The sequence below is a fragment of the Morchella sextelata genome, assembly GCF_020137385.1.
Source record: "Morchella sextelata strain SCLS chromosome Unknown scls_5, whole genome shotgun sequence".
Taxonomy (NCBI): domain Eukaryota; kingdom Fungi; phylum Ascomycota; class Pezizomycetes; order Pezizales; family Morchellaceae; genus Morchella; species Morchella sextelata.
In genome coordinates, this window is record NW_025408620.1 from 2,264,346 (window position 1) to 2,288,108 (window position 23,763).

The 23,763-nt window shown below is 46.8% G+C and overlaps 6 protein-coding genes across 6 annotated transcripts; 2 read left to right on the top strand and 4 right to left on the bottom strand.

Annotated features, from left to right (window-relative positions):
• Window positions 1-215: 215 nt before the first annotated feature.
• Window positions 216-1,791, top strand: H6S33_011134 (uncharacterized protein; the record flags this gene model as incomplete). Its single annotated transcript, XM_044842530.1, has 6 exons — window positions 216-595; window positions 663-888; window positions 993-1,052; window positions 1,112-1,408; window positions 1,476-1,637; window positions 1,747-1,791. 6 exons carry the CDS (start codon window positions 216-218, stop codon window positions 1,789-1,791), a joined length of 1,170 nt encoding a protein of 389 aa, XP_044697064.1.
• A 3,321-nt stretch (window positions 1,792-5,112) lies between these two features.
• On the top strand, window positions 5,113-7,116 carry H6S33_011135 (uncharacterized protein; the record flags this gene model as incomplete). The annotated part of the gene is made up of 4 exons (XM_044842531.1): window positions 5,113-5,546; window positions 5,608-5,687; window positions 6,354-6,497; window positions 6,569-7,116. The coding sequence occupies 4 exons, from the start codon at window positions 5,113-5,115 to the stop codon at window positions 7,114-7,116; spliced, it is 1,206 nt and encodes a 401-aa protein (XP_044697065.1).
• A 2,092-nt stretch (window positions 7,117-9,208) lies between these two features.
• H6S33_011136 (uncharacterized protein) lies at window positions 9,209-10,888 on the bottom strand (the record flags this gene model as incomplete). The annotated part of the gene is made up of 1 exon (XM_044842532.1): window positions 9,209-10,888. The coding sequence occupies one exon, from the start codon at window positions 10,886-10,888 to the stop codon at window positions 9,209-9,211; it is 1,680 nt and encodes a 559-aa protein (XP_044697066.1).
• A 967-nt stretch (window positions 10,889-11,855) lies between these two features.
• H6S33_011137 (uncharacterized protein) lies at window positions 11,856-12,742 on the bottom strand (the record flags this gene model as incomplete). Its single annotated transcript, XM_044842533.1, has 2 exons — window positions 11,856-12,393; window positions 12,543-12,742. The coding sequence occupies 2 exons, from the start codon at window positions 12,740-12,742 to the stop codon at window positions 11,856-11,858; spliced, it is 738 nt and encodes a 245-aa protein (XP_044697067.1).
• A 2,710-nt stretch (window positions 12,743-15,452) lies between these two features.
• On the bottom strand, window positions 15,453-16,660 carry H6S33_011138 (uncharacterized protein; the record flags this gene model as incomplete). Its single annotated transcript, XM_044842535.1, has 3 exons — window positions 15,453-15,792; window positions 15,851-16,162; window positions 16,227-16,660. 3 exons carry the CDS (start codon window positions 16,658-16,660, stop codon window positions 15,453-15,455), a joined length of 1,086 nt encoding a protein of 361 aa, XP_044697068.1.
• Window positions 16,661-18,587: 1,927 nt separating this feature from the next.
• H6S33_011139 (uncharacterized protein) lies at window positions 18,588-20,130 on the bottom strand (the record flags this gene model as incomplete). Its single annotated transcript, XM_044842536.1, has 6 exons — window positions 18,588-18,764; window positions 18,830-19,040; window positions 19,145-19,463; window positions 19,556-19,642; window positions 19,706-20,017; window positions 20,115-20,130. The coding sequence occupies 6 exons, from the start codon at window positions 20,128-20,130 to the stop codon at window positions 18,588-18,590; spliced, it is 1,122 nt and encodes a 373-aa protein (XP_044697069.1).
• Window positions 20,131-23,763: the final 3,633 nt, after the last annotated feature.

Here is a 23,763-nt window from a genome sequence, read left to right on the forward strand (position 1 = left end):
CACTTGGTTCGATTTCAAATCGAACCACTATGTGAGGCTCCAATCATGATATGTTTCCTTTTCTTTTTTGTGCTCAAGGCAGCGCGGGGCGGCGCAAGACGGCGCTTGCCAACACTCAAAAGATATCATGGAGGTGCATATATAGGCAATGTCAGTATCCGCTCTTATGCCAGATTTTATTCTTCACCTTTTCAAAAGAATCTCAGATGATACCAATGGATCTATTACCGGCTGCCACTCATGTCCAAGACTACCGCCCACAACACGAGTGTTGGCGAATCCAGAATATCCCCACCTCTTGGAGCGTAACCAAGCTCCTACGGATGCTACAAAAGCAAGATGAGTCCCTCGGTAACCTGGAAGAACAGTGCATCTCCCTCTACCCGTCCTACACTCGTAGCTCACAAACGGCGTTGCTGAGCATGAAGCCGTTGCCCCAGTACTTTCAAGAGCTGGATCCTGACGAGTCACATGTCCTCATACTAGAGGAGATACCTGAGGCGGGGAGCAGGCGGGAGGATGTTTTCCTAAGTCTAGATTGCCATTTTCGTGGGCTAACTCCGCTGAATGTGCCAATTGGAGACAACCTAGTCGAGTGAGTATTGTTTCTCTCGGGAATTTGATGTTGATGGAGGAGGCTGATCAGAGAATCTGGGGTCTAGCATTGTAGCAGTAACAGGCCTTGGCGGACATGCCTTTGAGTCGTGGCAAAGCCGGCAGAGCGACCAGATGTGGCTGAAAGACTTTCTCCCTTGCAGCATCCCCGAGAACATCCGTATTCTGACGTACGGCTACAACTCCAGCCTTACCAAGCCGGGGAAACGTTCAATGGTCGATTACCGGCGGGGTTTTGTGCAGGTCCTGTCAAACGCGCGGTCAGCAGCGGAGGTGAGTACATGTAGCTACATATAGCCAGCTACATATTGTAGTCCATCATATAAAATATTTGCATTACCGTTGGGAGAGATCTGATCTCGGAGGTCCGTACTTAGGAACGCGCAAGACCTCTAATTTTCATAGGGCATAGTCTAGGCTGCATTCTGATTGCGCAGGTAAGGGATCACGGCGGTGTACAATCTTCGGAATCTGGAGTTGTCTGACAGTAGATTAGGCACTACTTCAGGCGCAGAACAACCGCTCGGACAGCCATATTCTTGACAGCACACGTGTTGCATTTCTCTTTGGCGCACCACATGGAGGACAAAAGGTGGATGACCTCGTCTCAATGGTTAAAGACATCACCTCGTCATCGTCCTCTAGCCAGCAGTCCAGAAGACTTCGACTGCTCGAGCATCTCCGCGAGGACTCCGATTTCCTGGACGACCAGAGAGAAAGGTTGATCTCTATCTGGGAGAAGATGAAGATAATCAGTTTTTATGAAAAACGAGATACCAAGACTGTTAAGAAGGTATAATTCATTCTACCTCCGCAGGAAGGAGCTGAAAGAGCTAGAGGCTGATATGTGCTTTATTTAGAATGTGGCTGGGGAGTGGGAGAGGACGGGAGGGGCGGCGCGCTTAGTCCAGGGTTTCTCATCATTATTGTACTTGAAGCAAGAGTCCCGGTACGCAATCGATGAAGACCATATCAATATGGTCAGGTTCGTGCTGCCCACGGATAAGCACTATGAGTGTGTGGTTCGCCATATACAGGAATGCGTGGAAAGCCACTGCAAGTCTCGCAAGTCACCACTCTCCTGACGGCATACGGACTCGGATTTACTAACGTCACAACCATATTGAACAGTCCAAGGTAAGAATGAGCAGCCGCAGCATCACAGGAATGGCCTAATTCTGGAAATTTGAGAAATAGGGCTAATTGGGAATCAGGAAACAAAGATTCCAAAGAATTATTAGGTACTCTCGTTCCGTTTTCATACGGAAAGATCCGTGATGATACATTGGACCAAGCCCACGGCGACAAATGTCAATTCCACTTTCAACCTGATGGATGCGGGGGTGTTGGGGAGCGATCGGCATCAAAGCCTCTCTGGATTTCCGACGACCCTGGTAGCGGTAGTACTGTGTTGATGTCTTTTGTGACTAATGAATCGGTCAACCTCCGTCAGGAGCATGCCTGACATGTATGCGCTTACTCACCCGCTTGGAAGAGAGAGCCGCATGGTGTAATTATTGGTACGCCTTCTTATCGGCTTTTCGGGGATGGAGTGGACTGTCGATGTGGGTCAGGACCCCGATGGGCGCTGGGTAGTTCCTCATTAGAGATGCTTTCCAGTTTGATTATATACTGTCTGACTCGGGGTTGTTGTGGTCTGGAAAAATGGAGGTACATGTAGGTCTCAACGAGAGTAGTTTGGAAAGCTAGGGGGCAGTTTGATACTTACATCTTAAACTGTCCCGTTCCGTAGGTGGTGTGTCTTTAGCTTCCCTAGTGCTAAATAGTTTATGTATAATGTTATTTATTCAAACGCCTATTCATCAACTACTGAGATTGATCTCATATCAAGACGTTATAGGTTGTTCCGGGGAAGGATTTCTAGTATCCTGGGTTGAAAGTAAAGAGGCCGGAATCTTTGATCCGTATTTATTCCAGAGATTTACAGTTATGCGGACGTCGACATGTATCATCCCGATTAAACCTCGCTATTTCTGCTCGCACGAGCTGGAGAGAGCCATATTTATGCCTTTCAGCGACTGAGGTAAGTGCCTGCAGTTACTCTAGCACATAATGGGAGTAAGCGCGAGAGGAAACAAGGCATACTGCTCGACTTATATATGGAAATTCTACTCGCTTGAGCTGGGTGCTCCGCTGTTAAAGATATGGTAATAGTCAGGGTTAGGGTTGAAGCTGACCACCGTCATACTTCGAACATAAACAAAGGATAAAGGGAGTGATAAGTAGAAATGGAGCCGAAACAAGAATATATATGTTCTTACAAGGAACTGAGAGCTTAGAATAATTGGGAGAAAGAAAGGCGTATAATACTAGAGCTCTCTAACCCTAGTATAGAATATATGGTGCTGGTCGCGATAACCATGCCGAGATTCGACTCCAACATGCCATCCACGCCGACCCTATGACACACGCAAGGGTTTTGGGTGCAGAAAGTTTCAAAACATACATTAGATGGCCCATATGATTCTCTAGGGATTGGTTGTTTTGAATTCTTAACCAACTTCATTTTAATACCTCCCGTTGATGTAGCTATTGGTGTAGACGTGCGGAGAGGAACCCCCGCGTGGAAAATATAACTAGCCCGTACAAAACTCAAACTCTCCTCCTCTGGATCTATGGAGAGAATTCTGTTTCTCTCTTCCGGCGGATCACAGGAGGATGATTGAATATAAGTTGGAGAAGGCAGTAAAACACGATCTTCGTTCATGTACGGCGAGCTTTCCATTTCGGTCTAGCAGAGACTGAAATACCGCGATTAGCTATGGCTAATGTTTGAGGGAATCATTCAATAAAAGACGCGGACTCTTTCTTATATACTTTATACCAGGTGTAGCGTCTTGTTCATCTTTATAGAGGTAAAGAGAGCGGGGCCGTGCCGTCTTTGTAAGGTTTATATTTCTCTTACAGTGCATTTTCTGATATTCTAGCGGGCTTATACCTTTTGTTGTAAGGGTTATATTTCTAGTACAGTATCATCTCTAGCAGGTCAGCTAGTCCGCGTCTCTATTTCCAAAAATAATAGTTCCCGCCCAGCGCCTCCTCTAACAGACGGATCTAGAGGACTTCACTACCTTGATTACTACTTTAGCCAGTGGATTTAATTAGGTTGTGTCTTCAAATCCCAATTACAGTTATTCTCATTCTCTCAAATCGAATCCCAATTGCAACTGCAAATCGGTTTATCGAAACACAACTAATTTATCATGACACCTACTAAATATAGTGTCCTTGACCCAAAACTGTCAAACGTGAAAGGTATTAAGACGATCCTAGCAGTATCGGTCGCTGCGCAAGGCGAATTATCTCTCTGCAACCCGATTTCCTAGCACAAAAAGGGCGTTTTCGTGAAGAGATTGAGAAGAGGGGCCATAAAATCCTCTTCTACCCAAAGTCCTCAAAGTTTCATCGTGAGCTAGATTGGGTCGAGTATTATTGGGGGCCATCAAAGAGATATGCTAGAGATAATGCGTTTACCGCGACCAGCCCCATAGCAGGACCTGTTTGTTGAGCACTAGTGGTAAGCGCTTAGTAATACGATTTTGGTGTATGTAGCTGATAGCCGAAGCAGAGGCTAGTGAAAACATAGGATTTAGATGCTTCTGCTGGTTGTTCATCATCACGCTCATACTCGTGTCGTCGTGATCACAACAGCCGGCCAACAACGTGCATGGCGCCTGGGCTTAGACTTGAAATGTTCCGGTAATTTGTCTCTGCTCGTGCCAAGGCGTGAAGATCGAGATTCAACTTACAGAGAGAGCACACAGTACATTTTCCGGAGAATATATTGCTTGATGAAGGTTAGACGTTAGAGGATGGAGCGAGTCCTTTCTTCATCAACAACCAGAGACCTAAGGAGAATCATCCACGAGAGAAAGCGCAACTATGGTGCGCACACTCTTAAAGGTGATGGGGTGGCATACGGAAGATACAGAAGTGGAACAATTGTGGCTGCAATATGGCCTCATGGGCCAATAAGAGGGCCCATTTCTAGCCTTCTGCTGCATCACTGCCATGGCCTGATCAGGTTTGCTTCTTTAAGGGTATAAATGGGTATAATACTGTTCCACTTTGTTTAGTCTTGGCGCTTTTTACATACTAAAATACCGAATTTCAAGCTTGAATAACTTTTTAACCAGGAGAGATATCAAAAATCTGGTTGGTAAAGTTCTTCTTCATCACTAGTACTTCAATTTTACCAACCGGATTTTTCATAATTTGTTTCGTTGGAAAGTTATTCAACCTCGACCTCGCCCCAATTTTTTGACTACCTTTATGATTGGGCGCACCATACATGTAACTTCCGTGAGGATTAGAATTACGTCACTTCAACTCACTCCATTGGACGCTGTAGCAGTTCTTGGCACCAGTCAAAAGATCCAGTTTCCTTGGCAACAAGGCGGGGCCGGGGACTTGAGCGGTCATCACTCTCAGATGGATTGCCTTCTGTAGTTTGGTATCGTGAAATCAATCTTCAACATGGCTGACCCGCTTTCCATTGCTGGCTCTGTTGCTGGGCTTTTAGGTATCGGGCTAAAGGTATCTCACGCCCTAGGAGCGACGATCAATGGTACAAAGTCAGCACCTCAAAGTGTTAACTCCCTGAGTCGGGAGTTGAGCGCCTTGTGTGTGACGTTGGGAAGCCTGGAACGCATTCTGAGTCTAAATAACCTCTCCAAATACCCACAGTTCCCCAAGGTTGATCTTTCAAATGTCTTGGATACGATGATGTCAGACTTTATACAATTACAAGTCACAATAAGAACGTTTACCGATATGCACACCGATGGCTTCGCACTTAAGATGTGGAAGCGGCTAACGTGGGTATTTCGTGAGGGTGCGGTGCTGGGCTTGAGGAATAATTTAGAAGCCTACAAGTCTACCATTCTTATGACAATTACAGCAGTAACATTGTATTTTTACCTTCAATCCTGTCCACATCTCATATTTACAAAGACTGACCCTCATATCTAGAGTCACTTCAAGTGTTACAGCTGGAGACATGTCAGACCTACCGGCCCAGCTTAAGGAGCTGAGTGAAAGGATAGAAAGTTGTATGAAAAAATGCGTCGAACTCTCCAATGCCCGTACTTCTTCAACCAGAACTTCTGCGGGGTCACTCTCCCACATATATTCGGTCGAGGGTCGCGAGAGTATAGCGTCAGATATCTCAGCGCTTCCGGGAAGCAGAGTATCCGTCCTACTGAATGCAAATGACAGAATGTCTATTCAAAGCGCGAGGAGCTCTAGCACTACTGGATCTGGTCTATATAGCTATCGAGCGGCATCAATTATAGAGATATATACCTCTAGTATACGAGAAATGAGCAGTTCAAGTATAATAGACTTGAATGTAACACTCCACGAGGCTCGATCGACCCCATATAGTAGTGCTCTTGATACGATCGCAATTGGGGGACGGACATCTGCGAGTGCTGAGTCACCATACCATACCGACCATACCTACCACCAGCTACCCAGCCAGCCAGCCAGCCATGACCACCCCCGTCCCCCTCCCCTTCTCCGAACCCGCCTACCTCACCGGCGCCCCAAACCCCTACTACACCCCCTCACACCTCAAATGTCAGAAAGCCTGCCGCGACTTCATCACGGCCAACCTAACCGCGCACGCGCTCGAGTGGGAGCGCGAAATGGATTTGATGACGAAGTTGCAAAGAAATTGAAACGTTTAGCTATGCTAAACTATACGAATATAACAGACCGCGATGAAACACTTGATGGCATCAAACCGACACTTCGTGGATGCGGTAGTCTTGATACATTGGTTCCTCTCGACCAGACACGATCGGCTCGTGATACACTCAAGTTGGATCTGGCCCGTCAACTAGATATAAAAGCTGAAGGTATGCACTAAGCGCGATACACAATGCAAGCTCGTTTTCTTACGTGTTATGGGCCTCTCCGTGCTGTCTAGATATCAGAAACAAGTATACTGGGGTTCCGGTGTTTCCTTGGCCACCCGCCCAAATACTATTCGACATTGCAATAGTAACCGAGTTGAAATCTATAAGGCATGACAATGTTTTGAGAGTGCTCCGGGACAAGGAAAAGCTCCCCCACATCGCCTTGGAATATTTAATCGAGCTCGACGAGGAAACAGACGATAAGGATCATGAGATAGTTTTCTTTCGGTTCGTCGGGTGCGCACTTCAGGCGCTCATAGGAGAGGCCAAAGCACGCTCGAGTAATGCCACTTTTTTGGAATATGTGATCGAGTATGACGAGAGACAGAGGGAGGAACGGAAATCAACGTTGTCCGATGTGCTCCGTAGAATGGAAGAGGGAGGTGATGAGATCGGCTTGAAATCACTAGAGATGCTATATAAAGCACAACGAGAGCGGAGGGAGTGTGATCTTGGCCATTGGTTAGATGTACTTCTGGGAGACTCTATTTTATTGAACCCTGACTCTACTGACAATGCAAGTGAATCAATTGATGCAATACTCGCCAAAGCGAGTTGAGTCGATAAATCAATTAATTCATTTGCAGGGACATCGTTATTAGATGACACCAGTGATTAATTTACAGACTCAAAGGCTGCATTTACGGGGTATCTTTTTGTAATAGTTTAAATTATATGGAGAGGCGTCCCTCTTGGTCCATGGTCTCTCATCAGGTACGCTTTCTTATAGGCTAATGGGGGATGGAGTGGACCGTCGATGTGGGTTAGAAATGTGGGTTAGGACCCCGATAGGCGCTGGGTAGTTCCACATCAGAGATGTCGTCTGGCTTAATTCTGTCCCGCCTGAATCGGGGTCTGTTGTGGTCTGGAAAAGTGGAGGTGTAGGTCGCAACAAGAATAGGTTTGGAAGGTACAAGTAGGGGACAGTTCAATACTTGCTCCTTGAACTGTTTCATTGCTAGTTGGTGTGTCTCTAGTTCGCCTAGTGCTAAATAGTTTATGTGTAAAGTCTTTATTCAAACACCTATTCATTGATTAATGATCTTAATCTAGAGTCATAGATTCTTCCGGGGAAGGCCTTCAGAATCTTGGGTTAAGGGTAAGGGGGTTAGAATATTTGACCCGTATTTATTACAGAGCTTTCTATGGGTACGGCATGTAGCAACCTAATTTAAATCCCCCAATTTCCTCCCGCACGACGTGAATACCAGCAGAAAGATAAGCGAGATGTAGCTTCTTGTCACTGCAGCTCGACTTGTAGAAACTGGAGTTGCTCGAGCTGGGTGCTCCGAGCATACACATATAGGTGTGCAGCTACGGTGGCTAGGGTTAGGATTGAACCCGACCGCACCATACTCACCGAACTGTACTGAACTGAACTGAATAAAAATGGCCTACAACTGGACCGACCGAATAAGAACCGGTTTATGCCACACAACCGTTCTGAGGTCTTGGCATTAGTATATGTAGCAGGAACTCTAAACCAAAGGTGTTTAGGGTTAGGGTCTCCTCTAAACAGCTCATGCTTTGCATGAGGAGTTCCAGCTGCATACAAAACCGGTTTTGCCCAAGCCAAGAACTCAACCGAACCAAAATGTAGTGAACTGGTTTTTTAAACGGTTCTAGAAAACTGGTTTTAACTGGTAAACTGAAGAACCGTTGGAATCACAGTTCTATTAAGAAGAAGGTGGGTAAGGAGAAATGAAGCTGAAAGCAGAACTCGAATATATCGCGTATAGACGCTGGCGGGGTGGGAATAAGTGGCTTAAAAGGCTTGAGCTCTTCATGCGAGGATTAGCCTCGTGATTTCGCATAGCGACCAGCAGAAATAGCCCAAATTACTAGATAATTCACAAAGTCGGTAATCGGGATTCATACCTAGCGCGAAGTTATGTTCTATCAATCTTCAGCTTTCCAATCCCTTAACTGATGAACGATATTGTATTTATCAGATACCAAATGAAATCCAATGGTTTGGGCAGGTGACTGTTATAGAAAGCTCATATCACCACTATAATACTACAGCTTGAATTTCGCCCCCTCTTCCCGACTAGTAGTGCAGTCACGGAATGTCATCTGACGCATGATGCATATGTGTCCTGCCTGTTATTAAACCTTTTCAAGCTCAACCTTAATACCGTCAATTGTCACCGGTAGCCGTTAATGGATTACGGGGCCGGATAGCTTACTCAATCTCACCCCCCCATTCATGAACTTACCACCCCGCCCGGCGAGCGTTTACTGAACTATCCTTGTATGGGCGGCCGGCGTTCCCGAACAGGCCAGCGCAACGCTCCTTGGACACCCAGCGACATAGTTCTTCAGGTTTCAGGATCTGCCGACTGTGTAGAATGTCAGACCAACCGTTCTCTACTAGCGTCCAGAACATAGTTCCCTTTCAAATCAATCTTTCATCACTTCTGTAAGAATCTGCATCATGGGAAATCACTCGGTAGATTGACCAATCGGAATGCGGGATTATTGATCTGGCGTTTAATATCGGCTACAGACTCTCAAGACTCATATGTTCTGAGACAGATGGAGTTAGAGCTATGTTAATCTCCGCGCTGTACTAGATTTTTATTTGACCCGTGTGGTTATCTGGAAAGGGTGGTTTAGATATATATCTGGCCCGTATTCCTATGTACAGATCACAGATACATTCTCGCTTTCTCAAAAACATCCACAACATGCTCTTTAAACGCAGCGGCGGATAGCTTCAAAGAGGCACCCTGTACCTGGTCCTCATCGGCAGCTTGCAGACAGAACAAAACAGCCTCCAAGTACCGCTTTCCCATAATGTGCCCCAGCCTGCTGCGTGCCTGCCGAATCAAGTTCTCCTTCATCTCCGCCGGCCTGAGCTTCTTCTCCAGAGAGAGCTCCTTCATCTCCGCAGGCTTGAGCTTCTTCTCCTGATAGAGCTCCGGCGAGGTTGCATCCATCCACAGTCCAATCTCCAGGAGCAGCACGCCGAGCGAGTACAGATCGTGCACGACCTGATGTGGCTTTGCCGTATTTCCCTGACGGTCCGGGTGGCGGTATATGTTCGTTCGAATGCCTCTTCGGAACACCCTGTCCGAGGCCACCGAGCCTTGGAATTGGGGCCGCGAATACTCAAAACCACCTATGCGGGGGGACGAGAAGTCACAGCGCTTCTGCCGGTGTGGACGGAAGAGGTATATGTTCTCGCCGCTGATTCCCTTATGCACCCATTCTATAAGGTGCCATTCCATGAGGCCGTACGAAATTGCGTAGGCCATACCAAAGCGCTCTCCAAGGGTTGGACGTTCATCGGATTCTAGTTTCGCGATGGCGTCGAGCAGGGAGAAAGGTCTTCCCGAATAGCCATGCGGTACCTGAAACGCAAGTCCGTATCGCCGTTTCTCGGGTTCGTGGAAGTAGCCCAGGCAGGCGAGGCTGGTTATTGGGCTCGCCGAGGAAACGTGGTCGTTTTCAACGCTAAACAGCCGGGCGAGGAACTGGATCCTCTCTCTGATGTCGTCCCCGTCGGTGTGGTAGTGCTGTGAGCTGTATCCTTTGAACTCGATCAAGCATTTCAGTCCCTTCACGGAGGCACACGAGTAAGTCCGCTCCGTCGGCTGAGGACCCTCCTTTTTAGTGGGTCGCTTCGGTGCGTTGAAAATGATCTCTCCGCAATCGAGATTGAGTGCCGAGGTGGATTGGCGGGGATCAAGAATCATCATTCGCCTGGTTGTCAGGGTCGAAAAGCCCAGGCGATGTGCGTCCTCATCGAGATCCTTGGTCTGGCCGTAGTCCTCGGCGGAGTATAGTAGAAGAGCCCACTTGATTATCTCAGACAGCATATCCGTCCATGTTTTATGCTCGTTGACAATAGCCTCCAACCTCTGCCGGTCAAAGAGTGCCCACTGGACCTTCGACATCTTTTTCCGGAGTCGTTCCACCACGCCTCCCCCTCCTCTTACTGACGGCGCTGGCGGAGACGACGAGTATATCGTCTCTTGCCGTAAATGCGTGGGATCCGTACATTCGCACGGTCCATCAGACCCTCCATCGTCCCCCTGCCGAGTGTATTTTGTAAAGAGGTTCTGATATAGCTGGGCAGAGCTCTTTAGTCGCTGTAGGAGCTCGCTGATCTGGCGGAGGTTAGTGCTGTCGAGTTTGTAGATGATCCGGCCTTTGATAAAGCGTGTGCCAAAGGTCTGGAGGATGGAGTGTTGGTGGGTGAACTTGAAGGCGATGTCGCCGAGGTCTTTCTCCTGGTTGCGTGCGTCGTCGATCACTTGGCTAATAAACATGTACAGGTCGTAGACCTCGTGGAATACTGTGATGGTAAGGCCTGCCACTTCCATAGTTGTTTAAAAATAACGCAGAGCACGCCGGTCACCTTCGAGGGGGTTTGGGTACGGGGGTGTTCAGCTACGTTATGTACAAGCGGGGTTTTCCACAGCAGAGCCTTGTAGCTGCACGAGTCGAAGCACTTTGACAAAAGGTCCTGCACATGCACATCATACTTCCTAAACGAGCCAGCCTTTCTGTCTGACCCGCTCGACTTTCTGTTCAACTCATGTTGCAAAGCTCTCCAGCGCGGTGGTTCCCACATACCCGAGTGGTTGGTTAGGTTTGCGACAGCCAATGATTCTTCGAGCCCCTGCCAACACCTCCCTCGAATGGGGCTGTGCATAGCACTGCAACGTAATCTGCGGCTGAGATCAGGCTTGGCATGTTGGAGATTTTGACCCTGATGCGTGTCAGTAAGTAATATTATTAATATCAGACAATGCAATAGTCCATTGGGGGAAACTAGTTTCTAAGTAGGGAAACCAATACTTCAATAGATACGTGAATGTGCATATGTCGCCTGAGGAAAGGATTTATAAACCGAATGGTGAATTCGCATTAATACTTTGCTTGATCATGGGCATACTAACTACATATAGGTTTCTAGTCTTTCTTAATTGGATTCTTTGTATACATACATATGTACGTAGAGTATAAAGAGTAAAGATATATTTCTCAGACTTTACGTTATCTCAAGACTCGAGTTTATATAGCCACGAATTACCGGATTAAACCGGACCCGATTCTTAGATTGAAGGGTATTTCTCGAAGTGACAGCTTCAAAGAGCGGACAGGACTGCAATGCCTGTCCGGTCGGTATCTCAGGATATACTGACACATGCACGAACGCTGGTTCAATGGAATCATACTGAACCTCGTTGTATCCTTGTTTTTTTGCCTTATGTTTCACTCTCGCTGTTGGTCTTGACCATTATATATCGGGTGCTTTCATCAATTCAGCTACGCCTACAGATTACATCATAGATACATTCTCGCTTTCTCAAAACCATCAACAAGACTCCCTTCAACACCATCAGCGGATGGCCTCAAAACCCCCTGTACATACTGCAGATGGGAGAAGACCATGGTCAGGCCGTAGCTCTTGCCTATAATAGCTCCCACGATACTAACTGCCTGCATTTTCAAGATATTGACGATCTCCGCCGACGTGAGCTCGTTCTCCTCAAAGAGCTCCGACGGGAGGGCCTTCGTCAAATGCGAAATGATCAGGAGCGGTACGGCGCACGTGAACAGATCGTAGATATCCCGATGGAGCTGCATCGTGTCTCCCGGGCTTTCTGGGTTCCGATAAAGCATCAGGAGCAGCCTAGTGCACGTAAACAGATTGCCCTCGTCCTTAAGGAGCTTTGCCGCGTTTCCCTGCCGGTCCAGGTAGCGATGTATGCTTTCCCGATCATTTTCAGGGGCGAAAAATGTACGGATGATAATCGGTAGGGCTGATAGTGCAGGTGTGGCCGATATTTCCTCCTCATTATGTAGGTGTTCAGAGGTCGTCCTTAGCAGAAGTGTTAGAGTTGACAGTTCTGATGGTGCAGCATCTGAGGAAGTGGTAATGAGCGTTGTGATGGCGTGGGATCACGGGAAATAATCATAGACGGTTGACTAATAGCATAAACGCTATCCATATATTCCTCAATAATCTACATTGCTTCATATGTGTACTGGCTAGACCCTGGACTGAGGTGACCTTGAGCCGATTGATAACTTTGAATTGAGGTCGCATAACCGGGCCCATCACTAGGACCTAGCGTTCCATCTCTCATATCGCTCAGCCAAAGATCGCTCCGGTTGTGTTTCGTTATGGTTGAGCTTCTTCTCCGTACACGTGAGGTAATCCTTGACATGGTTGACCCATAAATAATCATCTCTGGGCCCTCCGTCCCCCGAGAGTATTGGGACGTCATAAATTGCTTCAGTTGTTCCGATAATACTTGGAAGTTGTCCGATACGGTATTAGTGGTGGCTCTAGCAGAGTTTTGAGTTATCATTATGAGCATACTTAATCTTATTATAGAGTGGAAACGTACAATGTAGCGACCGATATCATCATAAAAATTGTAGTTTTGTATTCTTCCAGGTTCTTTCGAAGACTTCGTATATCATCCCCACGAGAAATCCCCATGAGGAACAGGGTATATGGAATAGGTAAGGGGAAGGAGGTTAAACGCTTAACTATCTGTATCAGTATTTACCTCACTCGAATTTCAGGCCTACCATGCGATGATTGGTCCACGTCTCGTTGTTGCGCACATTCCATGGATGAACGGGAGGATCCCGCTTTCAGCACTCAGCCTTAGAACCACTGACCTTCGAGATCATAATACATCAGGAGGAGAACCAAGCATTTAGGATCACTAAAACGAAGCCTGATGTACAGCGAGTGAACAATGAAAGTGATAGTCATGACGCGTTATCAAGATCACCCACTATCACTCGCTCTACCACGGCAGAAAATGCATCATTTGATGCATTACTCATAGATTTATAATCCATTAAATACACCGATTGATGCATATCACGTCGAGGGCTCTGTTTAATCGTCGGTTGAACAATTTTACTGACGAATAAAATTGTGGGTAAAATTGTAAGGAAAGTCGTCTATACTACATGTAGCTAGCAAAGTAAATGAATCAGGAAAGGTATCAGAAAAGTCGTTGTTTAATGTACTATCTGGTACTATTAGTGTATAAGGTACCTTACCGTCGACACGCATACAATTTTGAGCCTTATTCAGTCGGCTTATCCAGAACGTAGGCTTACAATAGTCTTATCAGAACAAAAATCCTTTTCTAAGCCTTATTTCGTCCTTAAATCATGCTTAAATAACACTTACCTGAACCTTATTGTATTCATAAGGCTATTGTGAGCCTACGTTCTGGATAAGCCTACCCAATAAGGCTCAAAATTCTATCCGTGTCGACGGTAAGGTAATGAATCAGGAAATGTATCCCGAGCACAATTGTAAGTGAACGACTTTTCCAGACGACTTTACAGACGGCCTTTTAGTTAGAAATGTGTAGGGAAAGTGGTCACTAGATGCATTTACTTCACTAGTACATGTATCGAGCATAGTACTGTACTTTAAATAAATATTATGGCGTAAGTGATAATCTCTAGGTTGGATACTCGGAACTATAGGAGTTCAATCCCGCCCATCGGCACGAGATATATATCGTGGAAAGTTGTCCTTAAAGTCGTCTGGGAAGTCATCTGGAAAGTCGTTCACTTACAATTGTGCTCGAAATACAATTCCTGATTCATTACCTGATACATTACCTGATACCTTCATATTACCGGATAGTACATTAAACAACGACCTTCCCGACACATTTCCTAAGTCATTTACCTTGCTGGTCGAGCCATAGCTGATGCATAACGTGGGATTGGGACGCAGTACTTGATGCATTATTTTAGGACCTAGACTCGATGCATTTACTGACGATTTTCACTGGTGCATTTTCTACCGTGGTAGAGCTTTGAAACAAGGCCCTGCATGCACAATATGCACATCTTATTGGTCGGGGGATTAAAAGTCCCTTCATAAACGAGCTAGCGCTTAATTCGATCTGTCCAACTTGCTCGACTCTCTGTTAGACTCGAGCAGTTAAGATGTTGCGAAGCTCTCCAGGGCGATAGTTCCCACAGATATGGTTCCATGGGATCCGGGAGAGACTGGCATTTCCCACAAAAGTCATTACCCGAGTGCTTGGTTAGGTTTGCGACGGCCAATGATTCATCAGCTCTTTCGGCTAGGCTTCCATCAAGGCAAGAATGTAATTATCCCTGTCAACACCTGTCTCGAATGTGCTAGCACTTCCGCGTCCTGCGGCTGACAGCAGGCTTGGCACAGAGTTAACTCCAAGACGTTTTGACCTACACTGATGTCATTGCTCGGAATATATATCAATGTCAGTACTTCCTATCTTAATTGAATCCTTTCTATATGTACATGTACTCATGCATTAATTAAAAGGTCGGAATTCTGTATGAGTATTTGATTACAACAACCTCCGACCCATTAATTAACGAGCGAGTATAAAGAATAAAACATCTGCCAGACTTCATTTTATCTCAAGACTCGAATATAGCCGTCAATTACCGGATTAAAGCGGACCCGGTTCTTAGATTGAAAGGTGTTTCTCGAGGTGACAGCTTCGAAGAGTACAGCTTCGAAGAGTACAGACAGTTGGCGAGCGCGAGCGGACAGGAGTGCAGTACTTGTCCGGCCTATATATATCCCATGGTATACTGGCGCACGAACGCTGGTTGAATGAAATCGTACTGAGCCTCGTTGTATCGTTACTTCTTTTCCTTCTGTTTCAACTGTGGCGGTTGGTCTTTATTGTTATATAGTGCGTTCATGAATTCAGCTACGCCTACTTGTGCAGGTCACATCATAGATACATTGTATCACATTATTTGTCTGTCAAAACCATGAATAATTTAAACATAGGAGCGGGAACCAGCTTCGAACAAAACTTCAGTGCAACATCCGAAGCGTGCAGAGCGAACAAAAGCGCTTCCATGGTCGTCTTACCCATAATGGGTCCCAGACTACGTGCCTGCGGAATCAATATCTTCTTCAACTCTGCTGGCATAAGACTCTTCTCCTGAAGGAGCTCCGACGGGATAGCCCCCAAAGTACCACATTATCCCGAGTAGTATAGCGCACATTTCCAGATGGCGAATGTCATGGACGATCTTCTCAGTGAGTCCCTGACTTCTCGAGTTCTGGTAAGTCATCCGGAGCAGCACCATGCACGTGCACGCGCGGAGCTGCCGAATGGGTGTGTTTACATGAGGCTCCAGCTCTGATGGTGCCGCATCCGAGGAAGCGGCGTTATCCGAGGGTACATGGAGGGAATCCACAGACGATTGACTAATGACACAGATGCTATCCACATATATATCAATAATCGACATTGCTTTTTACGTGTACTGGCCGGCCGGACCTTGAACTGAGTTGACTGTGGACCGATCGATTGCTGCAAACTGAAGCCGCATAGCCGGGCCCATCGCTAGGGCCTGACGTTTCGCTTCTATTACCGCTCAGCGAAAGATCGCTCTGGCCGGGTGTCGTGACGGTTGAGCTTCGTCTCCGTAAAGTAATCCCTGACATAGTTGACGTATATATGGTTTTCTTTGGGCTCTGGGTCTCCGTCTCCCGAGGGCTTCGAGTCATGCATTGCCCAAGACGTTCGGATAGTTGTCGGAGCTCAGTTCTCAGGGCTTGGATTTCCTCCGATGTGGCAGTTGTGGTAAGTCTATCCGAGTTTTGGGTCAACATTATCAGCATATTTATCTAATTAATTGTGAGCAGAAACGTACAATGAAGCGGTCGTTATTATAATAAAGAGAGTAGTTTTGTAGGCTTCCAGCTTGTTTCGAAAGGCCTCTCCCTCGGCCTCACGAGAAATCCAATTGACGCGCTTTCCCCATCGCGTGAGTACGCTCTCGGCAGCGTTGCCAACGGTCTCTGAGATGGCGGTTTGCAAAAGGATAAAATCCTTCATAATGGAATCCAAAACATTGGCGAGGTGATCCTTCGGAAATCTGGGGTGGTTGGAAAGATCGTTTTGGCTGACGGCTGTTTCAATGTTCGCGAGAGCCTCACATAGCGCTCCGAGCTCGCTACTAAGCGATCTGATATCCGAGGGAGCCGATCGCGCCCGGGGGATTGCATCACAGAGGAACTTGGCTATCTGTGAGGAGATAGTCAGAAGGCCAGCTACGGAGGCCGCAAGGGAGAGAGGGTCGGCCATTAGGAGCTAGATAAGAGTTAGAAGGGGAAAGGGAAACATTCATCCTTTGATGACATGTGGCAGTATTGACCCAGCCCGCACAGAGCTATCCCTTGGACGAATGAGACATTGCGTGTTCTATACAGGAAGTGATTGACTGAACTTAAGGCAGCATCCTGCGAAATATATGGCATACCAGCGTAATATAAAGACTGCCTAACACAGCAAGCTGTTTACCCGGACGTTTTCTCGCCAAAATATAGAGATCACATGATATATAAGTATGAGAGAGATTTTGCAGTGTCTCATTCGTACAGGGGATAAGCTAAATCGTGATTGGTCCACCTCTGGCTAGACATATTTGATTACTCATCAAGCAGTGGCTTTCAGCCTTAAAACTAAAGGTGATGGATGACGAGTGTAGCCCATGTATCTGGTTGTGGTTGATGTGGTTACGGTTACCGGGGATGAGCGAAAGTGGAATATATATATATAACCAGCCAGATTTCGAGAAGAAGCGTTATCGAGATCACCCACCATCACTCGGGCCCTATCTAGTACCGAGTGATATATCATGACATGTTCAACCCCCGACGTATACATTTATTCCCTCGAAAATGTCGGGCGATCATATCCAGAGTTGTATAATGTAGAGATAGACCCATACCGAGTAATTGCAAAGCAAGTCTTGACTTTGCACGGCACTAGGTCCGTGACGACAAATAAAACCGGCAGAGCAACAATTGCCCAAAGTGACAATTTGCAGAGAATTACTATGTACAGCAGGTTTTGATACTTATTGTCGCTTTTCTCGTCATAGAGTACTACCTTAACGCCCGCATGGGTGTTTTTTCAAGCCTTATTTTAGGCTTATATAAGCATGATATTTGCCTTTTTTGACGATTTTCTCTTATTTCTTTTTAAGGTCCTTATTAGACTATGGTTTTGATAATCTTAAAATATTTTAAGGCTTATCGGGCTTGATCAGTCTTATTTAAGGTATTTGTGAAAAGTAAGGCTGAATAATGTTTATTCGTGAGATCAGCATGATAGCCTGATAGGTATGCTTTTACACTTATTCGCCATAGTGAATTTCGGAAATGAAGTTTTTATTAATACTGAATTTAATATGTACATTGATTTAAGACAATCTATTTAACCCGCCTACCTGCCTACCAGCCTATCGACCTATTAATTTCGCTCAATTGGGTGGATTTGGTGCTCGATTCGCTGCTGCTGCTGCTGCTCGATTCGCTGCTGCTGCTGCTGCTGCTGCTGCTGCTCGATTCGCTGCTGCTGCTGCTGCTGCTGCTGCTGGATTCGCTGCTGCTGGATTCGCTGATTAGCTCATGTTTTGGTATTAATTTTGACGATTGGGAGATGGGGGGGGGGGGGATGGTTAGGAGAGTAGAGGGGACGGAGGTGATAGAGAGGTAGAGGGGAGGGTAATAAAGAACAGATGGAAGAACACGGTTTAATATTTGCTAAGTGCCTAACCCTAACCCAGCCTTAGCACCCGTAAATGCCTATAATCCTGACGAATTTTACTAATTCTTATTTATTCGATAAATCTAATACCAGAAGGGGTCTTAGAAGAGCTTGATTTAGAGATAATGCTGAGCAAAATGTCATACTTTCGCCCAAAACAGGCTTATTTTTTGCTTTTTTGAGACACATGCCTTATTTAAGGCTTTCTACGTCTTAGAGCTCAAAGTAAGGCTTATTTTTTTACCCATTCGGGCGGTAATGTACTTACTGGTTGGTGATGATGGCTATCTAAATGAAGGATTCCGGAAGTGTATCGGAGCATATATGAGGACATCACTGCTCGGTCTGGAACACGAGGCACTCCACACCACGGCTTAAAATGTGTATCGATTTGTAACCCCAAATAAGCCAATATCTGCTAATTCACATTTTCTCGTTCCCCTTGTCATCACTTGCACGCTTACTCCTGCTTCTTCATATCCTCGGGCTTTGGCGAAGGCGGATCAAAACAAGGGTTCTTCTTGAGCCACTGCCTTATCGCATCAATTTTAGGGTCCTCCTTCGTCCACGACCCACCATCCTTATCCTGCAATTTGAGGTTGTCTAAAATGACCGCTTCAGTGACGGCATCGTGTTCCTACATATCCAGCTGATTAGTCTATGCACAGTGGAGGGGATGTGTATGTATGGATGGAAACGTACCTTGAGGAAGCGCGCGTCAAGCTCGTCCATCTTCGTCTTCATGGTTGCGTCCTTGATCTCTTTGGCCATGGCTTTGCTGTCCACGAGGGGCTGCAGGGTCGTCTCGAGGTTGATTATGCTGTTGAGGTCGTCCGTGCAGGCCACTGCAGCGTTGACGAGCATCTGGATCTTCTTGGTCGCGAAACGGCGGGGGACAAGGTCGTTGATGTATCTGCGCTCAATTTACACCCATCAGCACTCATATTGCAGTCCTCCGGCGAGATTGATCGCAGATGGATATGGACGGAGTGGTGCAGGAGCGCGGTAGACCCATACTTTTGGAGCTCCACCATATGCTCATGCCCCTTCACGCCCTCATAGATCAGCATCCCAATCTCAATGAGAGCGGTGAGGGCCAGCGTCGCCAACGTTCCAATCTTGAACAGGGATAACCCACCCTCCACGGCCGCAACCTCAACGCCGTCCGCGGCGGCAGTGGCAGCCTCGACCGCTGCCGCACCGGCTTCGACTGCCGTTTCGGTGCCTGCTACGGCGGCCTCGGTCCCAGCTTCCACGCCGACCTCGGCCGCGGCTGCCACTCCGCGGATGGTTGCAACTGCGGCAGAAATCAATCTCATGCCGGCATTGACTGCGCCTGTTTTGTTTTTGTTATGGTTGGTTAGTATATCGGGTTCGAGAGGTGGTGGTAGTGGTTAAGGTGGAGTTGGGGGGTGGGGGGATAGTTACCCTCAACAAGCATGGAGATGCCCTCCGCAAGAAACTTGTACGCGTTGATAAAGTACCTCTTGATGAGAAACTTGATGAACATACCGACTGTGGATCACTGCGCGTCAGCCTTGGAGCACCCTCATCAATAGAATCCACACAAAGACGCACATCCGACCGACCCCGTAATGATCAGCACCGAGCGGTTGATCCTCTCCACCGTATCTTTCGGCACACTCGCGGAGATGAGCTTCGCCGAGATCGAGGTTAGCTTGTCGCGTTGCTCCTTCGTCAGCAGCTTTTCGGCGGCCTCGTTGTAGTCTTTGATTGACGGGTAGCCCTTGTCGTGGGCGTACTTCTCGAGGCGGGTGAGGGTGCGGGCGTCGCTGGTTTTCATGCGGTCGTGCGACTCTTTGATGGAGGTCTGGAAGTAGGCGATGTTGTTGGCGAGGTCCTTGACGCGGGCGGCGCGGTTGCCATTGTCTGTGGGGGGAGGAGGGGGTGTGTGTCAGTGGGGGACTTGTGGAAGAGCTGAGAATTGGGGTTTAGAGAGGGAGGGGGAGGGAGAGATGGTACATACCAGGGTAGAAGACCATTGTTGGGGTGAGGTGCTGAAAGTTAGAGTTGTTTAAAAGTTTGTAAGAGCAGGGCGATGGAATAGAGGGGGAGGAGGAGGAGGAGGATGCTTGCTAGTTTGTTTGGAGTTGCTGCGTGCTGGTGTGAGGATATTTATGCTCCGCGTCGAGCACATACTTATAATTATGTATGTAGTTGCAAAAGACGTCTCTCTTGGTCACCCTACACTGGCCGCCAACAAGACCAGCACAGAAGAAGGAGCTCCTTCACCCATCTGGAAACTTGGTCCACTGTGGTCCCCAGAGACCGCGATGTCCCAGCTGAGCCTGTAACGCTCTGTCCCTAACACTCGTCGTTGTACATGTCTCTGTTCAGCTGAGATGAAGTTTTGTGTGAGCTGTTGATCTTCACAATTGATACACGACGGCGCACTCAATCCGTCGCTCCTCAATGCGCTCAATGCTTTCAGGCTAGACCATCATCGCTTCTGGAAGGGCTAGGCTTCAAGAACCGCCTATTACAGATAGCAAATTGGTTTCTTCTGTCGGCGACCAACAAACATGAAAGACGTCCGAGACAATATACAGCGGATTAATGCAAGATTGAGAGCATTCAGACGAGTCGCGGGACCGTGCAATGATGAAGATGGCTAGTCTCTCGAAAGGTTCAGCTGCGATACGTATACGCCGGTGCCTACGACGTCACTGCCGACGATCGGTAGTTCAGCTGGATATAGCGCTTTAGATCATGTCGACTTAAGCTTTCCAGCTGAAAGCCTCTTTCCCTGGGGAAGGATCGACGTTGCACATATTGTATGTAGAGTACTCTAGGTACATGAGCTGCGGGGTCGAGAGGGGTCGAGTGGGGGTTAAGTGGGATCGAGTGGGATCGAGTGGGATCGAGTGGGATCGAGCACAGGGGTCGAGTGGAGGGGGGTTGGGGGGTTAACTACATATGGCGCCAGTCGACGTTAACATAAGTACCTTTGCGGCCATTCAAAGGGTCAACCCTAACCCTTGATTTTCTCAATCCTCGCCCAACCTAATCCTGGAATTCTACTTCATTTTGGGATTGGCCATGAAAAGTAAAGAGAGACAGACAATGGATAGGTGATCCCTACACGTAGCTTTATAATTAGCTCTTCTATGTGTTAGACCTTTTATCAAGAGTTTATTTTCGTGACCGGCGCCGTACATTCACACATACATATGCAACAGCTTTGCTTTTCCCAGGTTCAGCTTGGCCTGCTCGGGTAGGTACAGACACACAGACATGTAGGTACTCTATATGTCTCGGGTTGTAAGAGCACATAGAGCACCTACTCTAGGTACCTACTCTACGTGACGAAAAAAGCTCATCCCCGGGATTTGCCTGTACTCGTAAATTCATGGCGACTGCTATTGCATACCATATGAAAAAGCGCCAAATCAACCTTTTTGTATGTCATGCAATATTTGTGTTCGGAAATGCTACGACTTCCTTCGTCGGTCGGTCGGCCCCTGGTCTGTGTCGCCTCGCTAAAATAAGAATACCTGCACGTATTAAGATCGCCGGAGCCAGATCAGAGATCGAATTAACGCACATGTGATGGATGATGCAGTGCAACCATGGAACGTAGATACCTCGGCACCCATTTCGGCCTGTCCAGCCAGCTGAGGTTTAGCTGCCAAACGTCGATTGTGAGGAGCTCCAATAGAGTACGTGTGCTGCAGCTGGCCATGCATATATATATTTGTTTTCTGAATATATTTCATCAACGCCAACACCCCAACCCCATGGCTCTACTCTACCGTTGATCTCTGCAAACCACTCGAAAAAGGTGGATGAGTGCTTTTTTTTCTTTGGCGCCGTCTGCAGCCTACGGCGGCTCATATATACAAAAGTACAATCCGTGATTTTGGCGAGGGTGCGCGACCAAGCAACGGCACAACCAAGCAACGGCGCACGCCCAACCCCAACTTTTGACAGCATATCGCAGGCCCCCAACCTAATTAGACAGGTTTTTTAATTATATAGTCCAAATATTTCGAAGTGAATAAAGAATATGTGACTAACATGAAGTGTTCTTGTGCCCTGTAGAAAGAGTTATTGCTTGGTGCGGGAGCTATACTTTTGTGGGGTGAGGATGATTTTGGCGAGGGCGCGCAACCATGAGGGCACGCAATCATGAGGGCGCGCAACCATGAGGTCGCGAAACCTCATGAGCCAACTTTGAACATGACATCGCAGGCCTGCAACTCAATTTAGACGGGTGTTTGAATTATAAAGTCCTAATATTTCGGGTGAATAAAGAATATGTGGCTAATATTAAGTGTTTCTGTGCTCTGTAGAAAAAATTATTAAGTGTAGTTTAGGACATGCTGTACTAGCTAGAGCTGTACTCGCTCTCCTGCTACCTTTACCTCAACACAACTGCTACCGCCCTACCTATATCAACCCTCTGTTACTACTCCCGAAGGCTCACCTCTTTCCTGTAACAGTGTATTATCTTTATCCTTACCGTGATCAGATAATGGCAGTGAGGATATTAGTCGAGGTGGTGAACTGAGAATGGAAGAGCAAGGGTGCTACGGGCCGACTCGGGAAAACTCGAACGAGGTTCAGGGGTTCTCGGTAAGAGAACCGTAGAAAGTGAGTCCGGGTTACATAGGTGACAACTCTTCACCTTGTGCGGAGTCAGGGTCAGAGTTTGGGGTTATTGGACTTGATACCGATAGATACTAGACTAAGTTGTCTAACGATAGATTATCGAAAGAAACGAACGAGAACGGGATCAAACGCTTCATGTTACGTGAAGCGAGAGCGAGACTAGGACTGGAACCAAAGGGCACAACTGAGAAGTTATACGACTTGTATTCGTAGAGGTTCAAAGATAGAAAATAGACTGTATTCCTATATAACAGGAAGTTCAGATAAGGAGAAAAGAAAGAAAGTACAGAGGGAAATTACAGCCATATATATATCCCTCAGAACCCAATAACTAATTTGCGTAACGGAAATCTATAGAAAGAAAGTTCAAATACTACCGAAATCCTAAAAGAGACAGAATAAATGAAATCCCGATTACTAATCGCTCTCCTTCCCGAACTTCTTCCTTACTCGCGCTACGACACTATAAAGGATTTGATGTTATCTCTAAATCTGGAAGCTTTAGTAATTCAATAAATTCATATCTGTGTCTTTTACTATCGCTTCATTTCAGTGAGCTGGAATCGAGGATTCTTTTTAGTGTTCGGGTGAGAAGTGTTGGGGTATTAGAGTATTCCGGAAAGTCAGACACGGGTTGCTGTATATCGTTAGATTTAGAGAAATTTATATCAGGAGTAGTACATACCTCTCTACTCATAATCTCTTCCTTTATAACCTCAATATCATCAGGAGCTGAGTTTACCCGCAATGCCTCTAGAAACTACCCATTCTTAATTTTTTCTTCTTTAATTCTCTTCCTTCTCTGTATCTCAGTCTGAAACTTAACAACTATAAAAATCTTAGTCGATGATCCTCTCAAGGGGGTGAGTAGCGAGTATTCCGCAGGGTACGAAGAGTGTAGTAGGGGGCGGTATGGGAACTCGCAATAGGGGTCCCAAGGATTTCTAGCGTTGGTAAGGGTCAACGGGATAAGGAGAAAGCGAGGCAGAGGTCTTCTTGAATAA